This window comes from Telmatherina bonti, assembly GCF_933228915.1.
Source record: "Telmatherina bonti genome assembly, chromosome: 20".
NCBI lineage: Eukaryota > Metazoa > Chordata > Actinopteri > Atheriniformes > Telmatherinidae > Telmatherina > Telmatherina bonti.
This window is the reverse complement of record NC_136618.1, coordinates 28,880,315-28,905,869: the sequence shown is the minus strand read 5'-3', so window position 1 is coordinate 28,905,869 and position 25,555 is coordinate 28,880,315. Positions and strand designations below refer to the sequence as shown.

The 25,555-nt window shown below is 42.6% G+C and overlaps 2 protein-coding genes across 2 annotated transcripts in view; both read right to left on the bottom strand.

The window, feature by feature from the left end:
* The window catches only part of nebl (nebulette), a gene marked incomplete at both ends in the record, with an annotated part of 173,050 nt that overhangs the window by 47,212 nt on the left and 100,283 nt on the right, over positions 1 to 25,555 (bottom strand). The window lies entirely within an intron of this gene.
* The window catches only part of LOC306771105 (uncharacterized protein), a gene marked incomplete at both ends in the record, with an annotated part of 91,377 nt that overhangs the window by 34,366 nt on the left and 31,456 nt on the right, over positions 1 to 25,555 (bottom strand). The window contains 16 exons of the mRNA XM_079260168.1: positions 1,200 to 1,307; positions 2,586 to 2,696; positions 2,784 to 2,882; positions 3,000 to 3,110; positions 3,225 to 3,335; positions 4,915 to 5,025; positions 5,347 to 5,457; positions 7,049 to 7,156; positions 7,258 to 7,368; positions 8,704 to 8,814; positions 11,230 to 11,340; positions 11,492 to 11,602; positions 19,238 to 19,348; positions 21,759 to 21,869; positions 23,512 to 23,622; positions 23,713 to 23,820. Coding sequence (XP_079116294.1) covers positions 1,200 to 1,307; positions 2,586 to 2,696; positions 2,784 to 2,882; positions 3,000 to 3,110; positions 3,225 to 3,335; positions 4,915 to 5,025; positions 5,347 to 5,457; positions 7,049 to 7,156; positions 7,258 to 7,368; positions 8,704 to 8,814; positions 11,230 to 11,340; positions 11,492 to 11,602; positions 19,238 to 19,348; positions 21,759 to 21,869; positions 23,512 to 23,622; positions 23,713 to 23,820 — 1,755 coding nt within the window. The remainder of the gene's footprint in view (positions 1 to 1,199; positions 1,308 to 2,585; positions 2,697 to 2,783; positions 2,883 to 2,999; positions 3,111 to 3,224; positions 3,336 to 4,914; positions 5,026 to 5,346; positions 5,458 to 7,048; positions 7,157 to 7,257; positions 7,369 to 8,703; positions 8,815 to 11,229; positions 11,341 to 11,491; positions 11,603 to 19,237; positions 19,349 to 21,758; positions 21,870 to 23,511; positions 23,623 to 23,712; positions 23,821 to 25,555) is intronic.

Here is a 25,555-nt window from a genome sequence, read left to right as displayed (position 1 = left end):
CTGCTAAATGACTGTAGAATAGAATAGAATAGAATAGAATAGAATAGAATAGAATAGAATAGAATAGAATAGAATAGAATAGAATACACACACTGCACTGAAACATATTCACACGATTTCCACGTAGAAAAATCGAGTTTCCTTCTTCATTTCAGAATTCCTCTTCATGTATGTTTTTCTTGCAAATCCCTTGGATTTAAATCTGACTGGATATTTAATACAATCCTGTTTGCAGAAGATGCTTCAGGTTCTGTAAAAAAAAAAACCTCACAAATAAGCTCCTCCTGAAACTAAATTCCTACATGTTAAAATTCCTACATGTAAAACTGAAGACTTTTAATCAGTGTGTCACTAATCGTACCATACATGACGCACTTGGAGGTAAAAGGAAACAAAATCATAAAAATATTAACTAATTAACTGTATCATGAATCAACTAATCTATTATTATTCACTTACATTTACAAATTAAGTCGATTAGTTGATTATATAAGAGTCCAAATCGTGTTCAGTGTGAAGTAAAACATAATCTGTGCTTATAGTAAAATGTGTAATACTCGATAAAAATAATAAAATGATAATTTACAATGCTAAATGTTAGATTAGTTGTGTGATTTACTTTATTAACTGGTTTGGATGGTTTATTTATTTTCTTACTAAATTATATGGTTAATTTAATTTTGTGCTGACTTTATTCTGTATGTAATAGAGGGTAATTGATACATAAGCATGTGCTGCAGCTTACAGCGTTTTCTTTTATTGTGTTTATTCTAAGTATACACTACCAGTCAAAAGTTTGGACCCACTTCCCATTGGATTTAATCTGCATTCATCGTAAAATGAGCCACTAAACCAATCTCAACTGCTCCACCAATGTTATTAAAAATAACTGCGTTGTTATTTGATCTGACTGCAGTGGAAAAATGCAAATGATCTGGGACCATTTTTTCCTGTTTTATTAGTTTTTGGACAGTTTGTGGATCTCAGCAGCTCAGAGCAAATCATTTTCCAGGTTCCAGGTTTTCATATCAGGATTTGTTGGTAAAAAACACAGAATATTTTTACTGCCCTACATTATTGGATTATTTCATAAATAAGAGAGAACTTTTATTCAAGTTGCAACATAAGTCGCAACCATGGTATGGTTTGGAGAAGTTTCTATCGATACGACATGATTAATAAAGGTCAAAGTTTCCCACCTCGCTGTGAGTCTCAGCCATCTCTTTCACAAACTGAGTCTCTAGAGTTTCAGGCAGCAGCGAATACAACGTGTTGGGCAGGTCCTCCATGTCCTTTTTGTACTTTGTCTTAAAGCAGAAAAAGAAAACATGACATAGATACAATGAGTTAAAGCGGCTCTATGATGCTATATCTAGCTTTCTGAGCTTTCTACTGTGTTTTAGTGTTGAATGCTCATCAGACATATAAGCGGCACCATTTTTTATCACCTAAACGCAACAGAAACAATTGGTTTTGGAGAGTTTTCTCTACTTCAAAATTTTAGTGATGTCCCGCGAGAGGTACTCAATGATTGGTCATCTTCTCTAGGTGCACGTTCACAAGAAGAAAGCCAGGTCCACCTTCACTGCTCAGTATAACTACTCCTAGCATTTGACCAATCAGACGCAGCCTGCAGACAGGACAGAGGGCAGAGCTTTCTCAGTTCGCTTGTTTCTTACAGAAGCTGATCTGAGAGGATCGATACAAAATGAATGGACTTGCATATTAAAATAAATTAGATTATAATGTGCATAATAGTACTATTAATAGTAAACTAATAGTAATACTTAATAGACACAGTGCCGCTCTGACGCGCCCCCTATCGACGGCTAATTCAGCATCCATATTGCATCCTACCTGACATGTTAGCTCTCTCCCAGCAAAAGACGATATTTGGATGACTCTTTGTCTCTTTCTGTCTTTAAATCTTATTTGTTTATTTGCTAAATCAGTGATGATGCATGTTCAAAACAGCCAGTGTGTTTATATCTGTTTCACATTCATGAAAATAGACATTCTCACCCATGCTAATAACACACATACACACACTTTCACACACACACACACACACACACACACACACACACACACACACACACACACACACACACACACACACACACACACACACACACACACACAGAACATTTGCATTTAACAGATGCAGGCATATCAGACTCATAGTGTTCACATGTATGCTTATGCAAACTTGCTTTAATAAAAGAGGAGTATATTATTGGAGTTCAGTATAGATATGCAGCTACTCCCCATGTGCACGTGAAAAGGCATCGTTGGTGTTGTGTGATGTGACTGAGGTCTCATCCAGCAGGGAGCTGAACTAGTCCGTTCCAACAATAGATGCCACTGTGTCATCCAACAAGTCCAGAACTCAGAGCTTTATAGTAAAAAATGTTACGAAACGCATCTTTAGAAAATAAAACTAATTACTATTTGTAAATTTAAAGCCACATTTTGTCTCCATTCCTGACAACCCCCCTTTTTTTTCCTCTTGAAAGTTCATATTTCTCATGTGAAATGCAAAAACAACCCTGTTAGACTCTGCATGAGGCGTTCAGGGCCCTCACCTCGCTCTGTATCTCTGACATCTCCTTGGCGAACTGCATCTCCACCGTCTCTGGAAGGCGTGAGTACAAGTTCTTACTGATCTCCTTCTTTCCCTCCTCTTTGTACTTCACCTGCAGGAAAAGGGAAACAGCTGGTTAGTAAACGCCGCTGACACCCAGGCGAGGGTCTTTTCTGTCTGTCCGATCCACGTGTCTCACCTCGCTGTAGACGTCTCGCAGATCTTTAGCCAACTGGGTCTCTGTGGTTGCAGGAAGCTGGTGATACAGGGAGCTGCCCACCTCCTGTTTGTACTTCACCTGCAGTAAAATAATAAAACATCCAGAATTTAGCTTGAAGCTGAGACTCACTTGGAGGTTTTGTGGAAAGTAGTAAATATTTAGCCACGTTAAGCAGGGCTGGATGGTTTTACTAACCTGACTCTGCAGCTGTGAGATCTCTTTAGCGTGCTGAGTCTCCAATGTTTCAGGCAGCTTCGAGTACAGAGAGCTGGATGCTTCTTTCCTCCCTGCCTCTTTATATTTCACCTAAAAGATGGAGTTATTTGGACTTGAAACACCATCAGAAAGTTAAATAGATGCATTTTTTCTTTGGAGGGGCTAAAGGTTTTCATAAAGATTTCCTTTAGAGCAACATCCTACCTCACTTTGGATCGCTGACACAGCTTTGGCAAACTGGATTTCACTGGTTTGTGGGAGATGTGAGTAAACACTCACAGTTTGGCTCTTCTTTCCACTTTCTTTATATTTGCTCTGAAGATTAAAAGAAAAGAAAATGTTCAAACTATCAGGTGCTTTTCCTCAAACTCTGCATGTAGTGTTTTGTGAGTGGATTATATGTTTGTGTGGAATCAGCAGAAAGCTGCAACCTTCCTTCTGCACGGAGACCATGACTCCGTTTCAGCAGCAACATAAAGACTATAGATCCAGAAACACAACTAAATGAGCTCAGGTCCATGTTTACGACCTGCTTTGTGTGTTTTCTTTGCTAGGTAGACTTCTATCTCCATGATCAGAAGTCATCATCATATCAGTTTTTTATTCAGAACAGCCTGAGGGTCAGAGGCTCACCATCAGGATTAGTTTTCACCCTTCTCTCTTCATGATGTTGTGAAATCGACGTTATGTTGGGATGAATTATTCCTGAATTTCTGCTCTTACAGTGTTCCCACGCAGTCTTTCACAGAGTGGTAAATCCCTATATCATTACCTCCAAAAGACTCATTATGAGCCTTTTTTAGCTTTACTTCATGAATATCTACTATGTAAATTAAGTTTATATGTGCGGCTGAAAAGGTTTACATGTAAAGTTATCCAGGGTCTATTTTTTTTTCTTTACAGTATGAATAGCAAAACAATCCTCTCAGGTTTTTTCTTTTTTTCTTGTCAGTGTGTGTGTGTGCGTGTGTTTGTTTATTTTGATTATATGTGTTTTTTCTTGCTTTATATTAGATTTTTCATACCCCTGATGTTTATGTTTCATTTTGTTACATATGTAATTTCAAATGGGGCATGATTATAATGTATGATGTTACTATGTTCACTGTAAAATAAAAAAAAAAAAAAAAAAATATTAAAAGACTCATTATGACCATTAACCAGCCGTGAGAACACACATAAACACCATATCTCTACGAGAAAGGGTCAATACTGGACTAGCTGCAAGGAAGAATAAACACATCAAACCGGAAGATCTAAATAAATGGTATAAAACTTATTTATTGTTAACAGCAATATATATGTGTATTGTAATCAATAATGAGAGGGTTTTATGGTAGTTTTAGATAATGGTTTGTAATGTGCTTAAATATTGTAATGAAATGCTGTGAAAGGGTTGATTTATCAAGTTATTATTGACAAAAAGGTTTGGATTACATAAGTATTTAACTTCAATTCATTTCAATTCAATTCAATTCAATTCAATTCAATTCAACTTTATTTATATAGCGTCAAATCACAGCAATGCCATCTCAAGACGCTTTACAGACAGGAAAAAAATTATAATGAAAGCCAATTCATAATAGCCTATATAACAGCAACTAAACCAACAGATGGAATTGGACCTAAACCATTTTCAAACTCTTATCATATCTTTACTTTCTTCTTTGAAATTTTAGTTAAAAAAAAAAAAAAAAAAAAAATCATATAATTTTACATGTGCTGAACTGTTTCCAGTTAACTTGACTGGTTTAGAGAAGGTTCAGTGTTTTAGGGTTGTCCTAATGAGCCACAGCCTTTGTTTAAACGTGTTGATTGATGCATCAGGTCATCTACAGGTGCAGACAAACAGTAAATACCATCTTTTAGACATGATATATACAGAAACTTGTACCTCGCTCAGCAACTCAGTCATCTCTCGTGCAAATTGAGTCTCAGCAGTTTCAGGCAGCTGAGAGTATAAAGACAACGCCATCTCCTTCCTCCCTTCTTCCGTGTACTTTTTCTGCCAGAAACAAAGAGACAAAGTGATGCACAACCACCAACACTACTGCTAGCTTGACCTGAAGAAGGATCTAAAGGGAAACTTCATCATATTATGATGAATTAAGAGTAAACTTTTTCTTTTTAATCTCAAAACCTGAACAGGAAAATTCTAAACAACCCGTCAATAGGGGGAAATAAAAACAGATGCTGATAATTCTGTAAATCCACTTTTAATGCAAAGCTAGCAGTAACTGAAGCATGCACGTGTCTGATCTGTCGGCTAAATGAAGTGGAAGATGAAGAGGAGGCAGAATAAATGGACCGGGAGATGAACACTCACATCACTCTGCAGCTCCGTTGCTTCTTTAGCATGTTTGGTCTCCAGGGTTTCAGGCAGTTTGGAGTAAAGAGACGATGCAGTCTGCTCCTTCACCGCCTGCTTGTACTTCACCTGACGCACATATAATAACACACACTAACATCAGCAACAATCACGGAAAGTCTTCTTGTCTTCTGTCGTCTCTGTATCTCCAGCTGAAGCATCAACAGCCAGATTTATCAGCTGTCGGCCAATAGGATTTCAGCGTGATGACCTGTCTGACCTCACATAGCTGACACGTTTCACTGTGAATGTTTGGAGTTGATGTCCTGCTTCTTAGACTTTAGATTGAATTTGTTTTGTTTTTGCAGATAGAAAATGATTTTAATGCGTGTTAGGAAGGATATTGCACTGAAAGGCCTGCTCGATGTTTCTGTTGCCCCGTGTGTCGTAGCAAAGGTAACAAGTTTTGTCCATTTGTGAAGCAGACTACTGCAGATTGGTCAGATGTTATTTAATGCGCGATGTGTGTCGCTGCTGTTTTAGCTTCTTTATGTTCTACAACTCATATGAAATCCATAATCTGAACAGATGTGGTTCATTCATTCATTTTCTTTACTGTTTAGTCCAGTTAAAGGGTCGGAGAAAGCTGGAGCCTCTCCCAGTAATGACTAATATTAGATCCAACCTGCCTTCTGAAGAGACACATGCAAACATGTTTATAAACAGTTGTATAACAATCCTTAACCAAAGTTGCCTTTTCTGTTTGAGTTTTATCTGTTCCAGGGTCTGATGGAGTCCAGCGAGCAGGTTTACAGGTAATACTGGTTTACAGGTAATCATTTACTGGTATTAGATGCTGATGCAGCAAAATGAAAAACAAACATAAAGCAAATAATTTGAGCAATCCTATCAGGTAAACAGTGTGTCTCTTCTTAAACATCCTGACTGATAAAGATTCAGACAAAAGTGCGTTTTTTTTCTTTTTAACCCTTTCCTGTCTAGAACCATAACACACAGAACGGCGGCCTGTCTGCCGTATTTTGCCCGACAGATTTGCTCAATAATTTGGCACAGTTAACTGTGAAATACACATTGAAGTATTTCTTATTATTATTTATTCATAATATTATAGTTACAAAAAGTCCTGAAGTGATTTAAAGGAAATTGTCTTTTTTTTCTAATCAACACAGTTATTGCCCGAGACAAATAAACGGGATGAGGTGCGCTCTGCCTCCAGGCTGAACAAATCAGTTTCAGCGAGCAGGGTTTTTATCGAGCTGTGGTTGCGTGGGATGGATGGCCAGGATTTCTGTTGCTGGAAAAAGAAACTTAAACTTTTTTGGTTTACAACACAGATATGATAATAAACTAGCATAGATAAAGCATGTCTTGTTAGTTTATAAGAGCTGTTTTGTGAATGATTATTAATTTTATTTTTTTTCCTCTCTTTTATTTTATTTATTTATTTATTTTTGAGCTGTTGCATTTTATGTTTTGTTTGTATGTTTAAGTGTGATTGTTGGTGTGCATGGTGTATAAAAATGTTTACATAATTTGTAATGTAACATAGAGGAGACCCCAGGAAGATTAGCTACTGATATTTCAGTGGCTAATGGGGATCTTAATAAAAGAAAAGCAAAGAAAAGAAAAGAAAAGAAAAAAGCAAAGAAAATAAAGAAAAAAAAGAAGAGAAAAGAAAAGAAAAGAAGAGAGTTCTGACCTCGCTGTGAGTCTCAGCCATCTCTTTCACAAACCGAGTCTCCAGGGTCTCCGGCAGCAGAGAATACAACGTGTCGGGCAGCTCCTCCTTGTCCTTTTTGTACTTTATCTGACGGCAAAGTGAAAAGAAATATCAGTGTTACGTGATGTAAAAGAAGCGACAGAGTGGAGAGATGAAAGAGTTTCTGTGGGATCAGAGGATTGTTTCACCTCGCTCTGGAGCTCCGACATCTGCTTGGCAAAATACATCTCTGCTGTCTCGGGCAGGCGGTGGTAAAGAGAGGAGGACGCCTCCTTCTTACAGCCCTCTTTATATTTCACCTGCATCACAAACAACACAAACACACTTTTAGAGCATGTAAATGTTATGATTATGTTTCCTTGTTTTAGGTTCCTGTTTTATTTTGTAGTTTTTCCCTGTTTCCTGTGTAGCCTTTGTTCTTGTTAGTTAGATTACCTGGTCTCACTAGTTCATTCTTTACTCCTGTGTCTTGTAAAGTTCTGTTCTAGCCCTAAGTTCAGTTGTGTTTTGCAGGTTCATTGTGTTTGAGTTAGTTCCTGTGCGTCTTCATGTCTCCTGTGTTCTGTCGTGGAAGAAATAAATCCTCTAGATTCTGCATCCCTAACCTCTCTGGCCTGCATGTGGGTCCACGCCTCAGCATCCACCCCATGACAGTAAACACTGGACGGAAACTTTTCGCTCTTCGTGGAAATTCTGAGTCTAATCATGGATTTGATTTATTATTGAAGTTGGAGCAAGTTTTCTTCCTTACATTTACTGATCATAAACTGAAATTAGTCAAAAGGCAGCTTGCAGTTGCAGCAGCCTGAGTAACATTTTATTTTCCGTTTCTCCTCCTCTTCCTCCTCCTCTTCCTCCTCCTTTGTCTCATTGGAAGCTGTAGCGGTGTGTGTGATGGCTCACCGTTTGCAACATTTACATTATAGACACACAAACAGGAGGAACCTCAGAGGTTCAAGAAGCAAAAGCAGAATATCCTGCCGGGTGTTTGCAGCGTGGTTTCACATAAACATGCACATAACAGTAGACATTTGTTATTTTAGTTATACAGATTTAGTTTTATGCTTCATTTCATTTTAAATATTTCTTTTTTTGGCTGTTTTCGCTCATTTTTTTTGCGTATTGCTCCCCAGTTTAAAAGCTGGTGAAGTGTTCAGAGTAGCTCTGTGTTTCCTACAGTCACTTCTCACAAACGGACCAATCAGAGAGGAGGAGGATGAGTTTAAATGTGGGTTTAATGACAGTTTGGTAAAACCTAACAATACTAAAGACAGAATTTGCTTCGTTACTGGGGAACGCCTGAGGAGGGAATCAGGAATGATGGGTAATTAACCAGTATTTACCAGTGACCACAAAGACCAGGCTTATTAAGGAACTACGGGTTAGTTATCAGGGAAACCAAAGAGGAGCAAATCAGGGACTGATAGATACATAACCAGTACTTACTGGTGACCATTAAGACCAGTCATTCCCAAATAATCCTGGTCACCAGTAAGTACTGGTTAAGTATCTGGTTAACGCTTGGGCGTTCCCTAGCAACAAAGTAAATTTCGTGTGCAGTAATGTAAAATGTTTCCTGAATGAAACCATTTCTGGTGCAAGAGATCAGCTGATTGATAGAAAGTATTGATCACCTGACTCTGAAGTTCTGTCACTTCTTTCGCCAGTTCAGTCTGGAGGGTCTGTGGGAGGCTGGAGAACAAACTGGAAGTCAGCTCCTTCTGCCCGTCTTCTTTGTACTTGACCTGAGGAAACAACAGCACGGGGAAGGAGGCTGTAAGGCACCTGGAGGGACCGTTGGCTGTGTGAGGAGCCTAATGGCCGCTAAGCAGCATGAATTTAGACTCAGATTCAGCTTGGTGAAAACCAGAGACTCTACGCATGATGGACACACTCACTGAGACCAACATGTGAAGCCAGTGAGGAAGTGAAACATTATTTAAGCCAGTGTTTTTCAACCTTTTTTGAGGTAAAGCACACTTTTTTCACAAAAAAAAAAAAAAAAAAAAAAAAAAAAATCACAAAGCACACCACAAACCAAAATGTTGCTGTTTTTTTTTTTTTTTTTTTAAAGTCCACATTAATAATATAAAGTCCATCTTGTCAAAGCCTCTGAAATAGAAATCAGATAAACACAAGTATAAGGAATTTATTATCTTGCACCTTACATTACAGATCGGGGATTATATGGTAAATGTGTAAGAGCAACAAACACACAGAAACAAGTCGTGCTTTACTTTACAGCACTGATTCCTGGTCCTTACATAGAAACTACGGCTGTTGTTTCCTGGTTATTGTTTTTAAATGAGGATGTCTGTTGTAATGTAATATTACTATGTAATAACACAGAAACAAGTCATGCTTTACTTTACAGCACTGATTCGTGGTCCTTACGTAGAAACTACTCATGTTGTTTCCAGGTTATCGCTGCTGTAATGTAATTTTACTATGAAATAAAATGGAAACATTAAATGCATATTTTTACAGCCTTGGTTTGTGGTTATTACATAGAAACCAACCTCTTATAATTAGGTAATAATGATATTATCTCAACATAATTAATCCTTTCTTTTGGGTAAGTGGCACCTTATTACCTACTTAACATCAGCTCAAGTCTCTTGTCGCCATGATGTTTCCAGCGTTACTACTAGGATATTACCTGGATATTTCCACTCGTAATTATGGTGTTTTATCTATAATTACAGAGTAATTTCTTCTCTGTTTCCATGAAATACCATACTATTACATAAAATCTATCCTGTGTTATTACTGGGATATTACCTGGTTATTTCTAGTAGTAATTACTGCATATTATCTGTAATTACCAAGTAATTTCTTCTTTGTTTCTATGAAATTACCACACAATTACCATATAATTACCGATCTGTAATGTAAAGTGCGACCATTATCTTTCACTGGGGTATGTTTGAATGAAGACGAAGCAGCTTTTTTAGACCAATCAGGGGAAATTGGCTAGTTTCTCAGGGTACACCTGATAATCTCTTACGGCACACTAGTGTGCCACGGCACAGGGGTTGAAAAACACTGGGTTAAGCCATAGACATATATATATATATATATATATATATATATATATATATATATATATATATATATATATATATATATATATATATATATATATGTATATTGCTGTTTGTTCTGCTTCAAACTGCAGAACAGTTTGAAGCATATATATATATATATATATATATATGCTTCAAACTGCAGAACAGTTTGAAGCATATATATATATATATATATATATATATATATATATGTGTATATATATATATATATATATATATATATATATATGTGTATATATATATATATATATATATATATATATATATATATACATATATATATATATATATATATATATATATATATATATATATATATATATATATATATATATATATATATATATATATATATATATACACATCCATCACATTGGTCATTGTTTCATATGTCAACTGTGCCGCCGTATTGATCCTGTCAAGTTATCGTTATCAAAAAAAGACACCTGGATCTTCTGCAGTTTGAAGCAGAACAAACAGCAACACTCTTCTAATATCCTCACCAGGAATTACTTCCTATCACCGAGTAGAGACGAGGTAACTGGATCCGAAACAAAAACCAGAAATTATGTCTTCCTCCAAACTCGTCATGGAGTCATTAACCCAACTCGCTCCGTGTGACGAGTGTGTTGGTAATCCTTTAAAAAAACATACCTGGACCTCACAGATGCTTTTTTTTCTGATCATGCTCAAATTGTTAAAATATGACCACTTATAAAGTTTATAACTTACATCAGGCTGATGATGATTATCCTTCATCATGTTGATGGATGAAGTCATTGAACTTACATAGTTATTTGAATTTCCATCAAATGCCCAGTATTACCAGTGGACAAAAGTGTTGTTATGAGTGTGTAGTTTGAGTTCAGTTTCTTCTTATTTTTACTTTATTAGAATTTATTTTTCAGTTATTGCTGCCATATTTTACATACTTATGCATTAGAAATGAGGAATAAAGGCACCAGAGCCAATAGAAATCAGTCCATACAGGGAGCGAGGGCTGGGTTTATATTTGGGCATCACAGCAGTAAGATGACAATGTGTGTGAGGTTGTGTGAGCATGCTCAGTACCTGGCTCTGTATCTGTGAGACCTGCTTGGCGTGTCGCGTTTCCAGAGTTTCTGGCATCACGGAGTACAAACAGCTGCCGGCCTCCTGCCTCCCTGACTTCTTATACTTTGTCTGGAAAAAAGATAATACAAAATATTTGGTTTAAAATCAGAAAACGCAGCACAGAATGATGTAAGAAGAAACAGCAGATACCTTCCGATTGTCTGAATCAATTTCTACTTTCAGTACAAATAACCTCCAGTTGGTTTCAGTTTCATCTCACCTCGCTCTGCAGCTCAGAGACGGTTTTAGCAAACGTAGTCTCAGCAGTTTCTGGCAGCTGGGAGTAAAAACTCTGAGAGAGGCTCTTCATCCCCTCCTCCTTGTACTTGTTCTGCAATCAGACACAGAAAATGGCTTCATCATTAGACATCAAGATATTTTACCTAAACGTTTGCAGCAAAGTCTAACAAATACCAGGTGAAAGCTGCAGCAGGGAACATGTTATTTGACTTTATCTAAAGGGGCTTTTGGACCATGGGAACCATTTACAGCTGAATAGAGTCTCTTCCTTTTTATTCACACGCTTCACAGGAACTGTGGCAGATAATGATTTCCTAGCATGAGGGAAACCAGCTGTGAAGCAGCTGTTTGGTGGAAAAAACAGCACAAAGAGCAGGAACTGGTCCAGATGATGTAAGACCAAGGCCAGATTATCCAATGGGCATTGGGGGCCCATGTAGGGGCCACGTAGGTCAAACACCAGCAGTTTGGACATTAAACAAAATGTACATAAAAACCAGATAGTTACACCACAGTGTCTAATGTATTGCTATTGGTACCACTGGCTGAGAGATGTTAAAAATGTCGTTTCACAGTGTATCATTCACAATTTTCACAATGTTGTGGTGGGGAAGGGGCCCCTGGAACATTCTGGGCCCTGTGCACTTCTAATCCGGCCCTGTGCAAGACAGGATCATGTGATTACAAAACAAACTTACAAACATTGGTAAAAAAGTCCAGAAGTTTCTTGGGTTAACTTCTGAAAACACCAGAATGTGAATTTTATTTTTCTACTATAACTTAAGCGTTCTCATATGCAGCCAGAGAAAAAGGCTTTAAAGCATGGCCGGATTAAAAGTGCACAGACCCCTGGGCCCAGAATGTTCCAGAGGCCCCCTTCCACCCCGCAACAATGTGAAAAGTGGGAATGATCCACTCTGAAAAGACATTTCTTGTCATGTTTTTCCTTCCTGATCGGCTGGCACTCATCAGTGGAAACTCTAGCCACCTGTGGCTTCCTAATTGTCTCTGCTGTTTCTCATCAGTTTCATTCAGTTCACCTGGTTTTCATGTCTCACGGCCTACTTAAACTCTCTCCAATCTCTTCCCCTTTGGCAGATTATCAGCAGACTCATGTCTAGTTGTGTTCCAGCGGTCTACGGATTGGCTCCAGTTGCCGGCCTACTGCTTCACGTCCCAGGATTACCCACCTTGCCTTGCCTTGCCTTGCCTTGCCTTGCCTTGCCTTGCCTTGCCTTGCCTTGCCTTGCCTTGCCTTGCCTTGCCTTGCCTTGCCTTGCCTTGCCTTGCCTTGCCTTGCCTTGCCTTGCCTTGCCTTGCCTTGCCTTGCCTTGCCTTGCCTTGCCTTGCCTTGCCTTGCCTTGCCTTGCCTTGCCTTGCCTTGCCTTGCCTTGCCTTGCCTTGCCTTGCCTTGCCTTGCCTTGCCTTGCCTTGCCTTGCCTTGCCTTGCCTTGCCTTGCCTTGCCTTGCCTTGCCTTGCCTTGCCTTGCCTTGCCTTGCCTTGCCTTGCCTTGCCTTGCCTTGCCTTGCCTTGCCTTGCCTTGCCTTGCCTTGCCTTGCCTTGCCTTGCCTTGCCTTGCCTTGCCTTGCCTTGCCTTGCCTTGCCTTGCCTTGCCTTGCCTTGCCTTGCCTTGCCTTGCCTTGCCTTGCCTTGCCTTGCCTTGCCTTGCCTTGCCTTGCCTTGCCTTGCCTTGCCTTGCCTTGCCTTGCCTTGCCTTGCCTTGCCTTGCCTTGCCTTGCCTTGCCTTGCCTTGCCTTGCCTTGCCTTGCCTTGCCTTGCCTTGCCTTGCCTTGCCTTGCCTTGCCTTGCCTTGCCTTGCCTTGCCTTGCCTTGCCTTGCCTTGCCTTGCCTTGCCTTGCCTTGCCTTGCCTTGCCTTGCCTTGCCTTGCCTTGCCTTGCCTTGCCTTGCCTTGCCTTGCCTTGCCTTGCCTTGCCTTGCCTTGCCTTGCCTTGCCTTGCCTTGCCTTGCCTTGCCTTGCCTTGCCTTGCCTTGCCTTGCCTTGCCTTGCCTTGCCTTGCCTTGCCTTGCCTTGCCTTGCCTTGCCTTGCCTTGCCTTGCCTTGCCTTGCCTTGCCTTGCCTTGCCTTGCCTTGCCTTGCCTTGCCTTGCCTTGCCTTGCCTTGCCTTGCCTTGCCTTGCCTTGCCTTGCCTTGCCTTGCCTTGCCTTGCCTTGCCTTGCCTTGCCTTGCCTTGCCTTGCCTTGCCTTGCCTTGCCTTGCCTTGCCTTGCCTTGCCTTGCCTTGCCTTGCCTTGCCTTGCCTTGCCTTGCCTTGCCTTGCCTTGCCTTGCCTTGCCTTGCCTTGCCTTGCCTTGCCTTGCCTTGCCTTGCCTTGCCTTGCCTTGCCTTGCCTTGCCTTGCCTTGCCTTGCCTTGCCTTGCCTTGCCTTGCCTTGCCTTGCCTTGCCTTGCCTTGCCTTGCCTTGCCTTGCCTTGCCTTGCCTTGCCTTGCCTTGCCTTGCCTTGCCTTGCCTTGCCTTGCCTTGCCTTGCCTTGCCTTGCCTTGCCTTGCCTTGCCTTGCCTTGCCTTGCCTTGCCTTGCCTTGCCTTGCCTTGCCTTGCCTTGCCTTGCCTTGCCTTGCCTTGCCTTGCCTTGCCTTGCCTTGCCTTGCCTTGCCTTGCCTTGCCTTGCCTTGCCTTGCCTTGCCTTGCCTTGCCTTGCCTTGCCTTGCCTTGCCTTGCCTTGCCTTGCCTTGCCTTGCCTTGCCTTGCCTTGCCTTGCCTTGCCTTGCCTTGCCTTGCCTTGCCTTGCCTTGCCTTGCCTTGCCTTGCCTTGCCTTGCCTTGCCTTGCCTTGCCTTGCCTTGCCTTGCCTTGCCTTGCCTTGCCTTGCCTTGCCTTGCCTTGCCTTGCCTTGCCTTGCCTTGCCTTGCCTTGCCTTGCCTTGCCTTGCCTTGCCTTGCCTTGCCTTGCCTTGCCTTGCCTTGCCTTGCCTTGCCTTGCCTTGCCTTGCCTTGCCTTGCCTTGCCTTGCCTTGCCTTGCCTTGCCTTGCCTTGCCTTGCCTTGCCTTGCCTTGCCTTGCCTTGCCTTGCCTTGCCTTGCCTTGCCTTGCCTTGCCTTGCCTTGCCTTGCCTTGCCTTGCCTTGCCTTGCCTTGCCTTGCCTTGCCTTGCCTTGCCTTGCCTTGCCTTGCCTTGCCTTGCCTTGCCTTGCCTTGCCTTGCCTTGCCTTGCCTTGCCTTGCCTTGCCTTGCCTTGCCTTGCCTTGCCTTGCCTTGCCTTGCCTTGCCTTGCCTTGCCTTGCCTTGCCTTGCCTTGCCTTGCCTTGCCTTGCCTTGCCTTGCCTTGCCTTGCCTTGCCTTGCCTTGCCTTGCCTTGCCTTGCCTTGCCTTGCCTTGCCTTGCCTTGCCTTGCCTTGCCTTGCCTTGCCTTGCCTTGCCTTGCCTTGCCTTGCCTTGCCTTGCCTTGCCTTGCCTTGCCTTGCCTTGCCTTGCCTTGCCTTGCCTTGCCTTGCCTTGCCTTGCCTTGCCTTGCCTTGCCTTGCCTTGCCTTGCCTTGCCTTGCCTTGCCTTGCCTTGCCTTGCCTTGCCTTGCCTTGCCTTGCCTTGCCTTGCCTTGCCTTGCCTTGCCTTGCCTTGCCTTGCCTTGCCTTGCCTTGCCTTGCCTTGCCTTGCCTTGCCTTGCCTTGCCTTGCCTTGCCTTGCCTTGCCTTGCCTTGCCTTGCCTTGCCTTGCCTTGCCTTGCCTTGCCTTGCCTTGCCTTGCCTTGCCTTGCCTTGCCTTGCCTTGCCTTGCCTTGCCTTGCCTTGCCTTGCCTTGCCTTGCCTTGCCTTGCCTTGCCTTGCCTTGCCTTGCCTTGCCTTGCCTTGCCTTGCCTTGCCTTGCCTTGCCTTGCCTTGCCTTGCCTTGCCTTGCCTTGCCTTGCCTTGCCTTGCCTTGCCTTGCCTTGCCTTGCCTTGCCTTGCCTTGCCTTGCCTTGCCTTGCCTTGCCTTGCCTTGCCTTGCCTTGCCTTGCCTTGCCTTGCCTTGCCTTGCCTTGCCTTGCCTTGCCTTGCCTTGCCTTGCCTTGCCTTGCCTTGCCTTGCCTTGCCTTGCCTTGCCTTGCCTTGCCTTGCCTTGCCTTGCCTTGCCTTGCCTTGCCTTGCCTTGCCTTGCCTTGCCTTGCCTTGCCTTGCCTTGCCTTGCCTTGCCTTGCCTTGCCTTGCCTTGCCTTGCCTTGCCTTGCCTTGCCTTGCCTTGCCTTGCCTTGCCTTGCCTTGCCTTGCCTTGCCTTGCCTTGCCTTGCCTTGCCTTGCCTTGCCTTGCCTTGCCTTGCCTTGCCTTGCCTTGCCTTGCCTTGCCTTGCCTTGCCTTGCCTTGCCTTGCCTTGCCTTGCCTTGCCTTGCCTTGCCTTGCCTTGCCTTGCCTTGCCTTGCCTTGCCTTGCCTTGCCTTGCCTTGCCTTGCCTTGCCTTGCCTTGCCTTGCCTTGCCTTGCCTTGCCTTGCCTTGCCTTGCCTTGCCTTGCCTTGCCTTGCCTTGCCTTGCCTTGCCTTGCCTTGCCTTGCCTTGCCTTGCCTTGCCTTGCCTTGCCTTGCCTTGCCTTGCCTTGCCTTGCCTTGCCTTGCCTTGCCTTGCCTTGCCTTGCCTTGCCTTGCCTTGCCTTGCCTTGCCTTGCCTTGCCTTGCCTTGCCTTGCCTTGCCTTGCCTTGCCTTGCCTTGCCTTGCCTTGCCTTGCCTTGCCTTGCCTTGCCTTGCCTTGCCTTGCCTTGCCTTGCCTTGCCTTGCCTTGCCTTGCCTTGCCTTGCCTTGCCTTGCCTTGCCTTGCCTTGCCTTGCCTTGCCTTGCCTTGCCTTGCCTTGCCTTGCCTTGCCTTGCCTTGCCTTGCCTTGCCTTGCCTTGCCTTGCCTTGCCTTGCCTTGCCTTGCCTTGCCTTGCCTTGCCTTGCCTTGCCTTGCCTTGCCTTGCCTTGCCTTGCCTTGCCTTGCCTTGCCTTGCCTTGCCTTGCCTTGCCTTGCCTTGCCTTGCCTTGCCTTGCCTTGCCTTGCCTTGCCTTGCCTTGCCTTGCCTTGCCTTGCCTTGCCTTGCCTTGCCTTGCCTTGCCTTGCCTTGCCTTGCCTTGCCTTGCCTTGCCTTGCCTTGCCTTGCCTTGCCTTGCCTTGCCTTGCCTTGCCTTGCCTTGCCTTGCCTTGCCTTGCCTTGCCTTGCCTTGCCTTGCCTTGCCTTGCCTTGCCTTGCCTTGCCTTGCCTTGCCTTGCCTTGCCTTGCCTTGCCTTGCCTTGCCTTGCCTTGCCTTGCCTTGCCTTGCCTTGCCTTGCCTTGCCTTGCCTTGCCTTGCCTTGCCTTGCCTTGCCTTGCCTTGCCTTGCCTTGCCTTGCCTTGCCTTGCCTTGCCTTGCCTTGCCTTGCCTTGCCTTGCCTTGCCTTGCCTTGCCTTGCCTTGCCTTGCCTTGCCTTGCCTTGCCTTGCCTTGCCTTGCCTTGCCTTGCCTTGCCTTGCCTTGCCTTGCCTTGCCTTGCCTTGCCTTGCCTTGCCTTGCCTTGCCTTGCCTTGCCTTGCCTTGCCTTGCCTTGCCTTGCCTTGCCTTGCCTTGCCTTGCCTTGCCTTGCCTTGCCTTGCCTTGCCTTGCCTTGCCTTGCCTTGCCTTGCCTTGCCTTGCCTTGCCTTGCCTTGCCTTGCCTTGCCTTGCCTTGCCTTGCCTTGCCTTGCCTTGCCTTGCCTTGCCTTGCCTTGCCTTGCCTTGCCTTGCCTTGCCTTGCCTTGCCTTGCCTTGCCTTGCCTTGCCTTGCCTTGCCTTGCCTTGCCTTGCCTTGCCTTGCCTTGCCTTGCCTTGCCTTGCCTTGCCTTGCCTTGCCTTGCCTTGCCTTGCCTTGCCTTGCCTTGCCTTGCCTTGCCCACGGACACCTCTAGTTTCTTGGATCTTCTGGTCACAGACCGTTGGTTTGTCTTTGGATCTCTGAGCCTTGTCTTTTGTCCATTCCGTTTACCTCCTGCCATCCATCTGGAGCCTGGTTTCTAACAGCTGCCCAGTCACCTGGATTGATCCTCTGCTCGTTCTCATCTTGCATTCCTCATTCACCAATAAACTGGTTATTTGTTTACAGCTCCTTGTGTGTGGCTGAATTTCCGGATCCTCACAGCAATTCATTACAATTTCTAACATCTCTCAGCCAATGGTACCAATAGCAACACACTAGACACTGTGCTGTAACTATCTGGCTTTTATGTGCATTTTGTTTCATGTCCAAACTGCTGATCTATGGCCTACATGGGCCCCTAGTGGGTGTGGGCCCCTGGGCCTGTGCCCATAATACCCATTGGATAATCCGGCCTTGCTTTAAAATGTCATGAAGCTTCTCGGTCTCTTTAACCCTCAGATAGGAACTGATGAAGTGGGATCTGTGCAGAAACAGCTGTATTCAGAGCAGATATTCATAATAGATGAATTCATTTATATCTTAAGGCAGCAGCTCGTTTCCCAGAGAAACGCCACAGAAAACCTGTGTGCAGACTCCAGAATCGACTCGGTCAAGCAAATGAAACACAAAGACACAACATCAGAGTGACCAACATGATATAAACGCTGCTGATGTACCACACACACACACACACAGGTCAGCAGACCAGTTTTCCCACTGTGTAATGTGCAGAGTCATAGCTCATGTTCAAAAATTCATTTTAATTTCTTTTTTTTTTTTTTCCCAAAGGCCTGAAATGAGACTCGGAGCTTTAAAAAAAAAAAAAAAAAACCTCCAGAGGGGGGAACTTTTCCTGACAATTTATCTGGTAAAACCGTGGATATTTCAGTTTTTCCTGTTGGGCTCAGAACTGTGGAAGAGAGTGGGATGGTACCGACCAGTAAGGTTTAACGTCCACCAGTTTGTTGAAGTGGCGTCCACACAAATATGTACATTAGCTTTAATTTTACATTACATATCGCAGTATTGACCTATATAAGCTGTCTGCATCCGGCTAGATACCATCTCAACCAGAGCTGAAAGCATTAATGTAAAATTAGAAATGGCTTTTACTGTTGTGATGCTCATGTGCCATACATGAGCCTGTGTTTGACCCACATTACCAGTTCAATTATATGGTACCGAGAGAGGACCCAGTTATGATGTTCAACCAGTAAAGATGCTGATTTAGAACTGGCAGTGAATCTCCATGAACCCATTACCACCTGAATTTGTTTACTTATAGAAGCAAAATAAATACGGTAAAAATTGAGGACAAAATTGGTAAAAGAAAAAGATGTAAATAGATTAAATAACAATTAAAATTTTGATTAAGAATAAATCAATAAGAACAAATAAAATAAAAAAAATTCACAAATAAAAGTGAGTTAATCAAAAAAGAAGGAAATCAATAAGATAAAAATTAAATTTAAAAAAGTCTGTTTAAGTCACTAATGTCCTAAAAGGCCAAAATCCTCCAGGTTTTCCATGTATTCCTGCTCCAACAAACCTGACTCAAATTACTGAGTCATTGTGCAGAACTTCATAGGCTGCTGGATCTGTTTATTTGCATCAGGTGTGTTGGAGCAGGGACACATGGAAAACCTGCAGGACTGCAGGTACCCCTGGTTTAAGAATACCTGAAGTTGGTGTAATTTGGTGGCTGCAGATGGTTTCTCAGATTAAGATCTCATGTCACTCAGGGTCAAGAGGAAAAATAAGCACACAGTGACACGGAGCTACAAACTAATAAAACTGTGACACAGAAACCTTCAAGGATGTTAAACAGTTTAATTATCAACGATGATGCACACAAATAAAATGAATAAATAAAGTCAAATGAGAGAAAAACTCCTACCTGGCTCTGCAAGTCGCCAACCTCTCGAGCAAACTGGATCTCCAGAGTTTCAGGTAACTGGTGGTAAACTGGGCACGACAGCTCCTTCATACCAGCTTCTTTATACAAGAGCTAGGACACAAAGCAAAACGAGGAAAAGTCAGCTGGAAGCAGCTCCAAGCTACAATGTATGAGAACAGCAGTTCTAGTCATTCCAGATTATATGACTTTAAAATGAAAAAGCAGGCAGGATGCGAGTACAGGATGGAAATACATGTACATACATGTTTATTTGTTTTATTCATTACTGTTGGCTCGCTTCAACAGTGACATATCCTACAACATGTGAAGGGAAAAGAAGTTTAAAATGAACAAAATCATCTTTCAGCTTCTGAAATGTGGTAAATGCACATGGAATTAGGAAACAATTTGAGTTAATATTCTGTAATTTAGGTCTTTTATGCTTTTGTGATGTACCAAGGCCTAAACAGAAGCTCAGAGGGGACCGGGCCTTTGCGGTGGTAGCAACTAAACTATGGAATGAGCTGCCTCTATACATTAGACAGACCTCCTCTTTATCTGCTTTTAAATCTTTGCTGAAAACCCATTTGTTTACGCTGGCTTTTTATGATAAGTTCACATTTTAATCTGATTTTATTTTGATTGTCTTTTAGTTGATTGTAATTGTTTTATTTTTAGTTGTAGTATTTTACATTTTAATTGTCTTTTGTTTTTAGCATAGACTGTATATAAAAGATGGACGGAGCCTCCATGACGTCACCCGTAGGTTTCTGAAGAGCTGAATTGAAGCTTGGTAGGTGGTTCCTACCATCGCCATCTTGAGAGGGGCATGTGTGTCACCTCACCTGGAAAATACAAATATGGGCAAAGAGGTGGAGCTAAGAGGGGGGCTGTGAGAGGGGAGCTGTGAGCGTCATGGTGGATGTCGAGCAAACTCCGAGCTTTCTGTAGCTAAGAGCTAACCAAGCTAACCTGGAGCTAACAGCAGCTAACCAGCTAACGGAGGTAAGCGAGCTAAAGCTAAGTCACGTTGTTAACTGGCTAAAAACCGTGGTTGTTCTACGTTCTTCTGACTTGAAATGGGAGATCGGGTACCTGTCAATCAAATATGCCCCTAAATATGCCCAACTTTGAGATTAAATTACTTTTAAACGGATAAAAGAAAAAAAAATCACTCCCCCCACAGTTGTCATGAAGGTAAACCTGACCTATTAAACCTAAAATGGATTTTTGAACCAGGCTGTAAACATGTTTATTTCTGCTGTGAAGTTGGTCTTTTTAACATGGGAATCTATGGGGATTTCTGCTCTGTTTTGGAGCCCCCAGTGGATGAAGGGGAAACTGCAGTTTTATGCACTTCCACATAGGCTTCACTTTTAACCGCCAGAGACTCCGTCAATCCTTCTTATACGGTCTATGGTTTTTAGTTTCAACCCCCACAATGTGGCACTTTGTTCAACGCTGTTGTTTTTAAAGTGCGTTATCAATGAAATTGCGCTGCATGTTTACTAAATCAAAATGAAATGTTTTGAGCCTTTCTGAATCAGACGGTGTGATATGTTCCTACATGCAGGCTGTTCAGGTTGCTGCTGTGGTCGTTCAGCTGCATCTCCACTGAGGCTGTTGCCCCTGTTCTGCTCTGTGAGCTGGAAGGTCAGTCCAACTAGAACCTGATACAGGTGCAGAACTAGTCTATGTTAAATCTAAGGCTGAAGACCAGCAGAAAGATAACTGTCCCAGCTGCAGTCGTACACAGTGAGGCGAAGAGTCCACGAGGTGTCAGACTGGTTAGACTGGGTGAGGAGGAAGCTGAATGGATGTGAGGAGCAACACAACAGTTATCTGGAAAACCTGCTGGTGAAGAAACATCAAGCTGTGGCTGGTTAGCGTCGACTGGACTTTCAAAATAAAATACTAGAGTGCAATGAGTACAATACTGTGGAAAAGCAGCTGGTTTCCTAATCGCAATGAAGACTTTGAGAAAGGCAGGAGATCTCTGCTGGAACTGTACCCAGTTGTGCTCCAGTGTACTGGAACCCTCCCATTAAACAAGGAAAGAAATACAGCTGTCACTGGAATAAGATGAAACGGACAAAAATGTGAAAGTCCTAACTTTAAATTTATTTGTTTGAATTAGCAAAAAATAATAATCAGGATGGACCTGAACACTAATGTTTAGCTGAACAAGCTGTTGATGCGTTCACTGCAGTCATGTGTTTTCTGTAACTCTCAGCCTTCTGCACCTGTTGGCAGGTGTTCTGTACCACTGCTCATCAGCAAAGTGGTAGAAATAGTTTTTTTAAATTCTTTTTTCAACCACAGTTCAAAAGCACTGATGTTTTATAATTTAGAAAAATTTACTTTATTATTACTTTTCAGGAGTTATTTAGTAGTTATTGCTTTAACAGGAGGGTCTCAGTACTGTTCAGCATGACTGTGTTTCCAGAGCATGACATAGACATAGACATAGACATAGACATAGACAGTATGCAGTAAAACAAGCTGGAAACATCATGTATACCTGACTCTGCAGCTGTGAGGCCTCTTTGGCGTGCTGTGTCTCCAGAGTTTCAGGCAGTCGGTGGTACAGAGACGCTGATGTCTGCTTCCTACTGGCCTCCCTGTATTTGGCCTAAAAGACACAACAGTCATGTTTCTTTTAATGAGGAAAATAAATCTTTGTATGAAATGCAAATCCTTTATCTGTGCCGACCACAGTTGTTCCCTGGTTAACTTTTGTTTTGTTTGAATAAAATCTGAAACATGTGCCGAGGAAAGGGAGAGCAGTAAGCAGAGAGAGAGGAGACGGATTGTACCTGCAGAAATAAAATCACACTACTGACATCAGATCTGCTAATTAAAACCTGGATTTGTGCAAAAATGAGATCCTGCAAGCCTGATTTGTAATAGAAAATTATTATCACGTGATTTTATTTTCCTTTAGCTGTGTGTTTATTTTACTGAGTTGTCTGCAGGAAGTGGGTTTATGAATCCCCATTCTGATGATAAAGATGTGGTACAGTTGTGCTCATATTTATTCATCCCCTTTCATTAAAGAAGGAAAAAAAACAGCTGCCTGTAAAATAAACTGAAATTGACTAAAGTAATAATAAATAAAAATCTTATGAAAATCTTGACATTATTTTCTAGTTCTGGTTCAATAGAAATATTTTTTTTAAAAAGCAAACAAATGAGATAATGTATTACATATTACATCACTCATAAACTAATATTTAGTTGAACAATCCTTCAATGTTTCCACTCAGGTGTTTTCTGTTCCTCTCAGTCAGACTTCTGCACCTGTTGACAGGTATTTTGTCCCACTGTTCAACAGAAAAGTGCTCTCATTTGTCCAGGACACATTTGTTTGTTTGTTTGTTTTTTCTTTCTTCAACTCAATTAAATGAAAAAACAGTGTCTTATATTACTAAATTGTATTTTTGCTAATTTTTAGTTATTGTTCCTTTTTAAGTCTCCAGTTATTTGAGTGATTGTTGTAAATTCAGCCTTTTCTTTAATGAAAGGGGATGAATAGATATGAGCACAGCTGTATCTTGCAGGGTAAGCCTGGAACCGACCCGCCGACTGTCTAGTTGGTAGCAGACTGCACTTTCAGTCAAGACTAGCATTTATAGCGATGCTAGGTGTAGCACTTCGCTAAGTGGCGTTTGACCGGCCACGCCGCCACGTGAGGACACCACACACATAATCACCGTATTAAATGGCTACGGTATGGTGAAAGCCCAACCTGCCATTTTTTTTCTTTTTTTTTTTTTTTTTTTTTTTTTACTATCTATTGTTTTATTATATTACTAACTTATATTTTTGCACATTTTTAGCTATTGTTCCTTTTTTAAGTCTCCAGTTATTTAAGTGACTGTTGTAAATTCAGCCTTTTCTTTGATGAAAGGGGATGAATACATATCAGCACAACATACCGGTATAACTCATAAAAAACTAGAGTTTTAACATCAGGTGTGTGTTTAGCATTTAGTTATTGGGGTTAGAAACATACATGACATGATTGTAGAGGCTGATCCTGTAGATCAACATGAAGATAAATGGAGACAGCACAGAAAAAATATTTGTTAGAAAAAGTTTATGATTACAAACAGCACCGTCTGAAGAAGAAGAAAAAAGCAAAGCCATCACTTACGTAGGGAGATGAGATGGAAACCAAGCTGGGAAATTTCTTATCTTGCAACAAACCTCTAAGATGAGAAAGTTAACCTATGAGATGTGGTGAATCTGACGGGAACATTCAGTCCACCCACCTCGCTCTGCATCTCTCTCAGCTCTTTGGCGTGCTGGGTGTCCAGGGTGTCCGGCAGCACAGAGTACAGGTTGACGCCCATCTCTTTCTTCCCATCTTCTTTATACTTGACCTTGTGAAAGGAAACACAGCCAGAGGATCAGAAATAAAACTGGTGAACAGACCAGAGCTGATGAGGATGGACAACAGGAAAACGTCGTACCTCGCTGATCATCTCCGTCTGCTGCCGGACAAACTGGGTGTCAATGGTTTCCGGCATCTGGTGGTAAAGACTGGAGGCATCTCTCTTCAGACTCTGCTTGTACTTCAGCTGAAACCAGCGATATTAAAGCTTATCAAACTGGTTACAGCCTGACCACCAGGTTAGAGAAAAAAACTGAAGGATTTCAAGGCTAAACTTCTTTCCTTTCATTTACTGTCTCCTTCGCTTTAAACTGGATCCATTTAAGCTCAGATCCTGGCCTGTCGATGAGGTTCCATTGAGTTTTGTTCTTATGAGTTAAAACAGATAATCAAACGGTCCACAAGGCAGCTTCATTTAATTCCAAATACTCCTGAACGGTTCATTACTGCATGAACCGCAGTGACCAAACACCTGCCTCCTCACAGTCACAGGTTTCTCCAGAGAACCGAGACTCTCATCACATCTGTGAACAGCGACTGGAGGCACATGAGCATCTGAAACCGACCTGAAGACACTGATGAAGATTATTAGAGATTCCCTCAGTGGTTAATTATAAAAGACTGTGTGTCCTCACAGTGCAGTCATCCTGAGCGGCAGAACAGAATTCTGTCTTCTCCTCTGTCTCGTTTCCCAGCTTCTCCTTCTTCCAGGGAATAAATACAGGAGTAAATATTCCTGCTTTTATCACACATTGGCTTTACTTAGCCTTCAGCTTGTTACGAAGCGAGAAGCAAGAAGTTTTTTCTTGTTCTCGAGGCTCTGAGAAGAAAATGACGTCATTTTGTTCTCGCGGAAGTGTTTGAGGACAGTTCTCGACACATCGGGCTGGCAGAACTTTTTTCTTGGAGGGCACCGAGAAGTATCGTGTGATTGGTCGGACATTTGAGGTGGGCGTGGTTAACGCGGAGAAAGCACGAAGCGGAGTTGCTGCTTCTGCGTTTTTACCGTTGCAGGTAAAACGGATTGTTTTGATAAAAAAGCTGATCGAGGTGGTGAGAAAGTAGGAACATTTTTACATGTGGCATTAAAACACTCGGACCCAGCCACGTGCACGACCCACCCTGCCACGTGCACGACCCACCCTGCCACATGCACGACCCGCCCTGCCACGGACGAAGTTGCTCGTTAAATATAAAACTAGAAAATCCCTCGGAGAGCGGAAACCTCCGCCAAGCACAATCATAAAGAATCCTTTTAAAACATTCCTGGATCCAAACGGTGATCCGGATCACCTCCAGAATTTAATCAGTTCTTCATTTTTTTACATTTCCAACAACTCTTGAAATTTTTATAAAATCCGTCCGTAACCTTTTAAGTTATCTTGAGCAAAAAAATGCCGGTAAAAACATAACCTGGTGGAGGTAACAACTGGGCACATAAAAGCAGACATCTCCCCCCGCAATGATCCCTCCCCGCTGCAGACCTGCTTCTCCTGGAGGATGGATGGACCTGACGAAAAAGAAGTTTTTTCTTGTTCTTACAGCCTCGAGAACAAGAACCGAGTTCTTGCCTCTCGTGGAGGATGGAAGAAGCTTCAATCATGTCTTAGTGTACTTAGAGATGGATCTCCTCCATGGAAATATTTTGTCTAAAGGAGAGATTTGATGTGTAATGTGTTTTAGTGTTTTAGTAGTACTGTGCTCTAAAATGTGACTGCTCCTCATCTACATAACCTTTAAGTCTCGACTTTTTCAAGCAAATAACTATGAAAAACTCCCAATAAAACCTGTTAAATAACTATTCTCCATGGTAGATGATACCAGAGTAGGTGACTAAATGGTTTATTGATTTATTGTTTTCTAAGATAAAAAAAATAAAACTTCTCAATGAGCTATTTTCATGACATTTAGGGACCATGTTG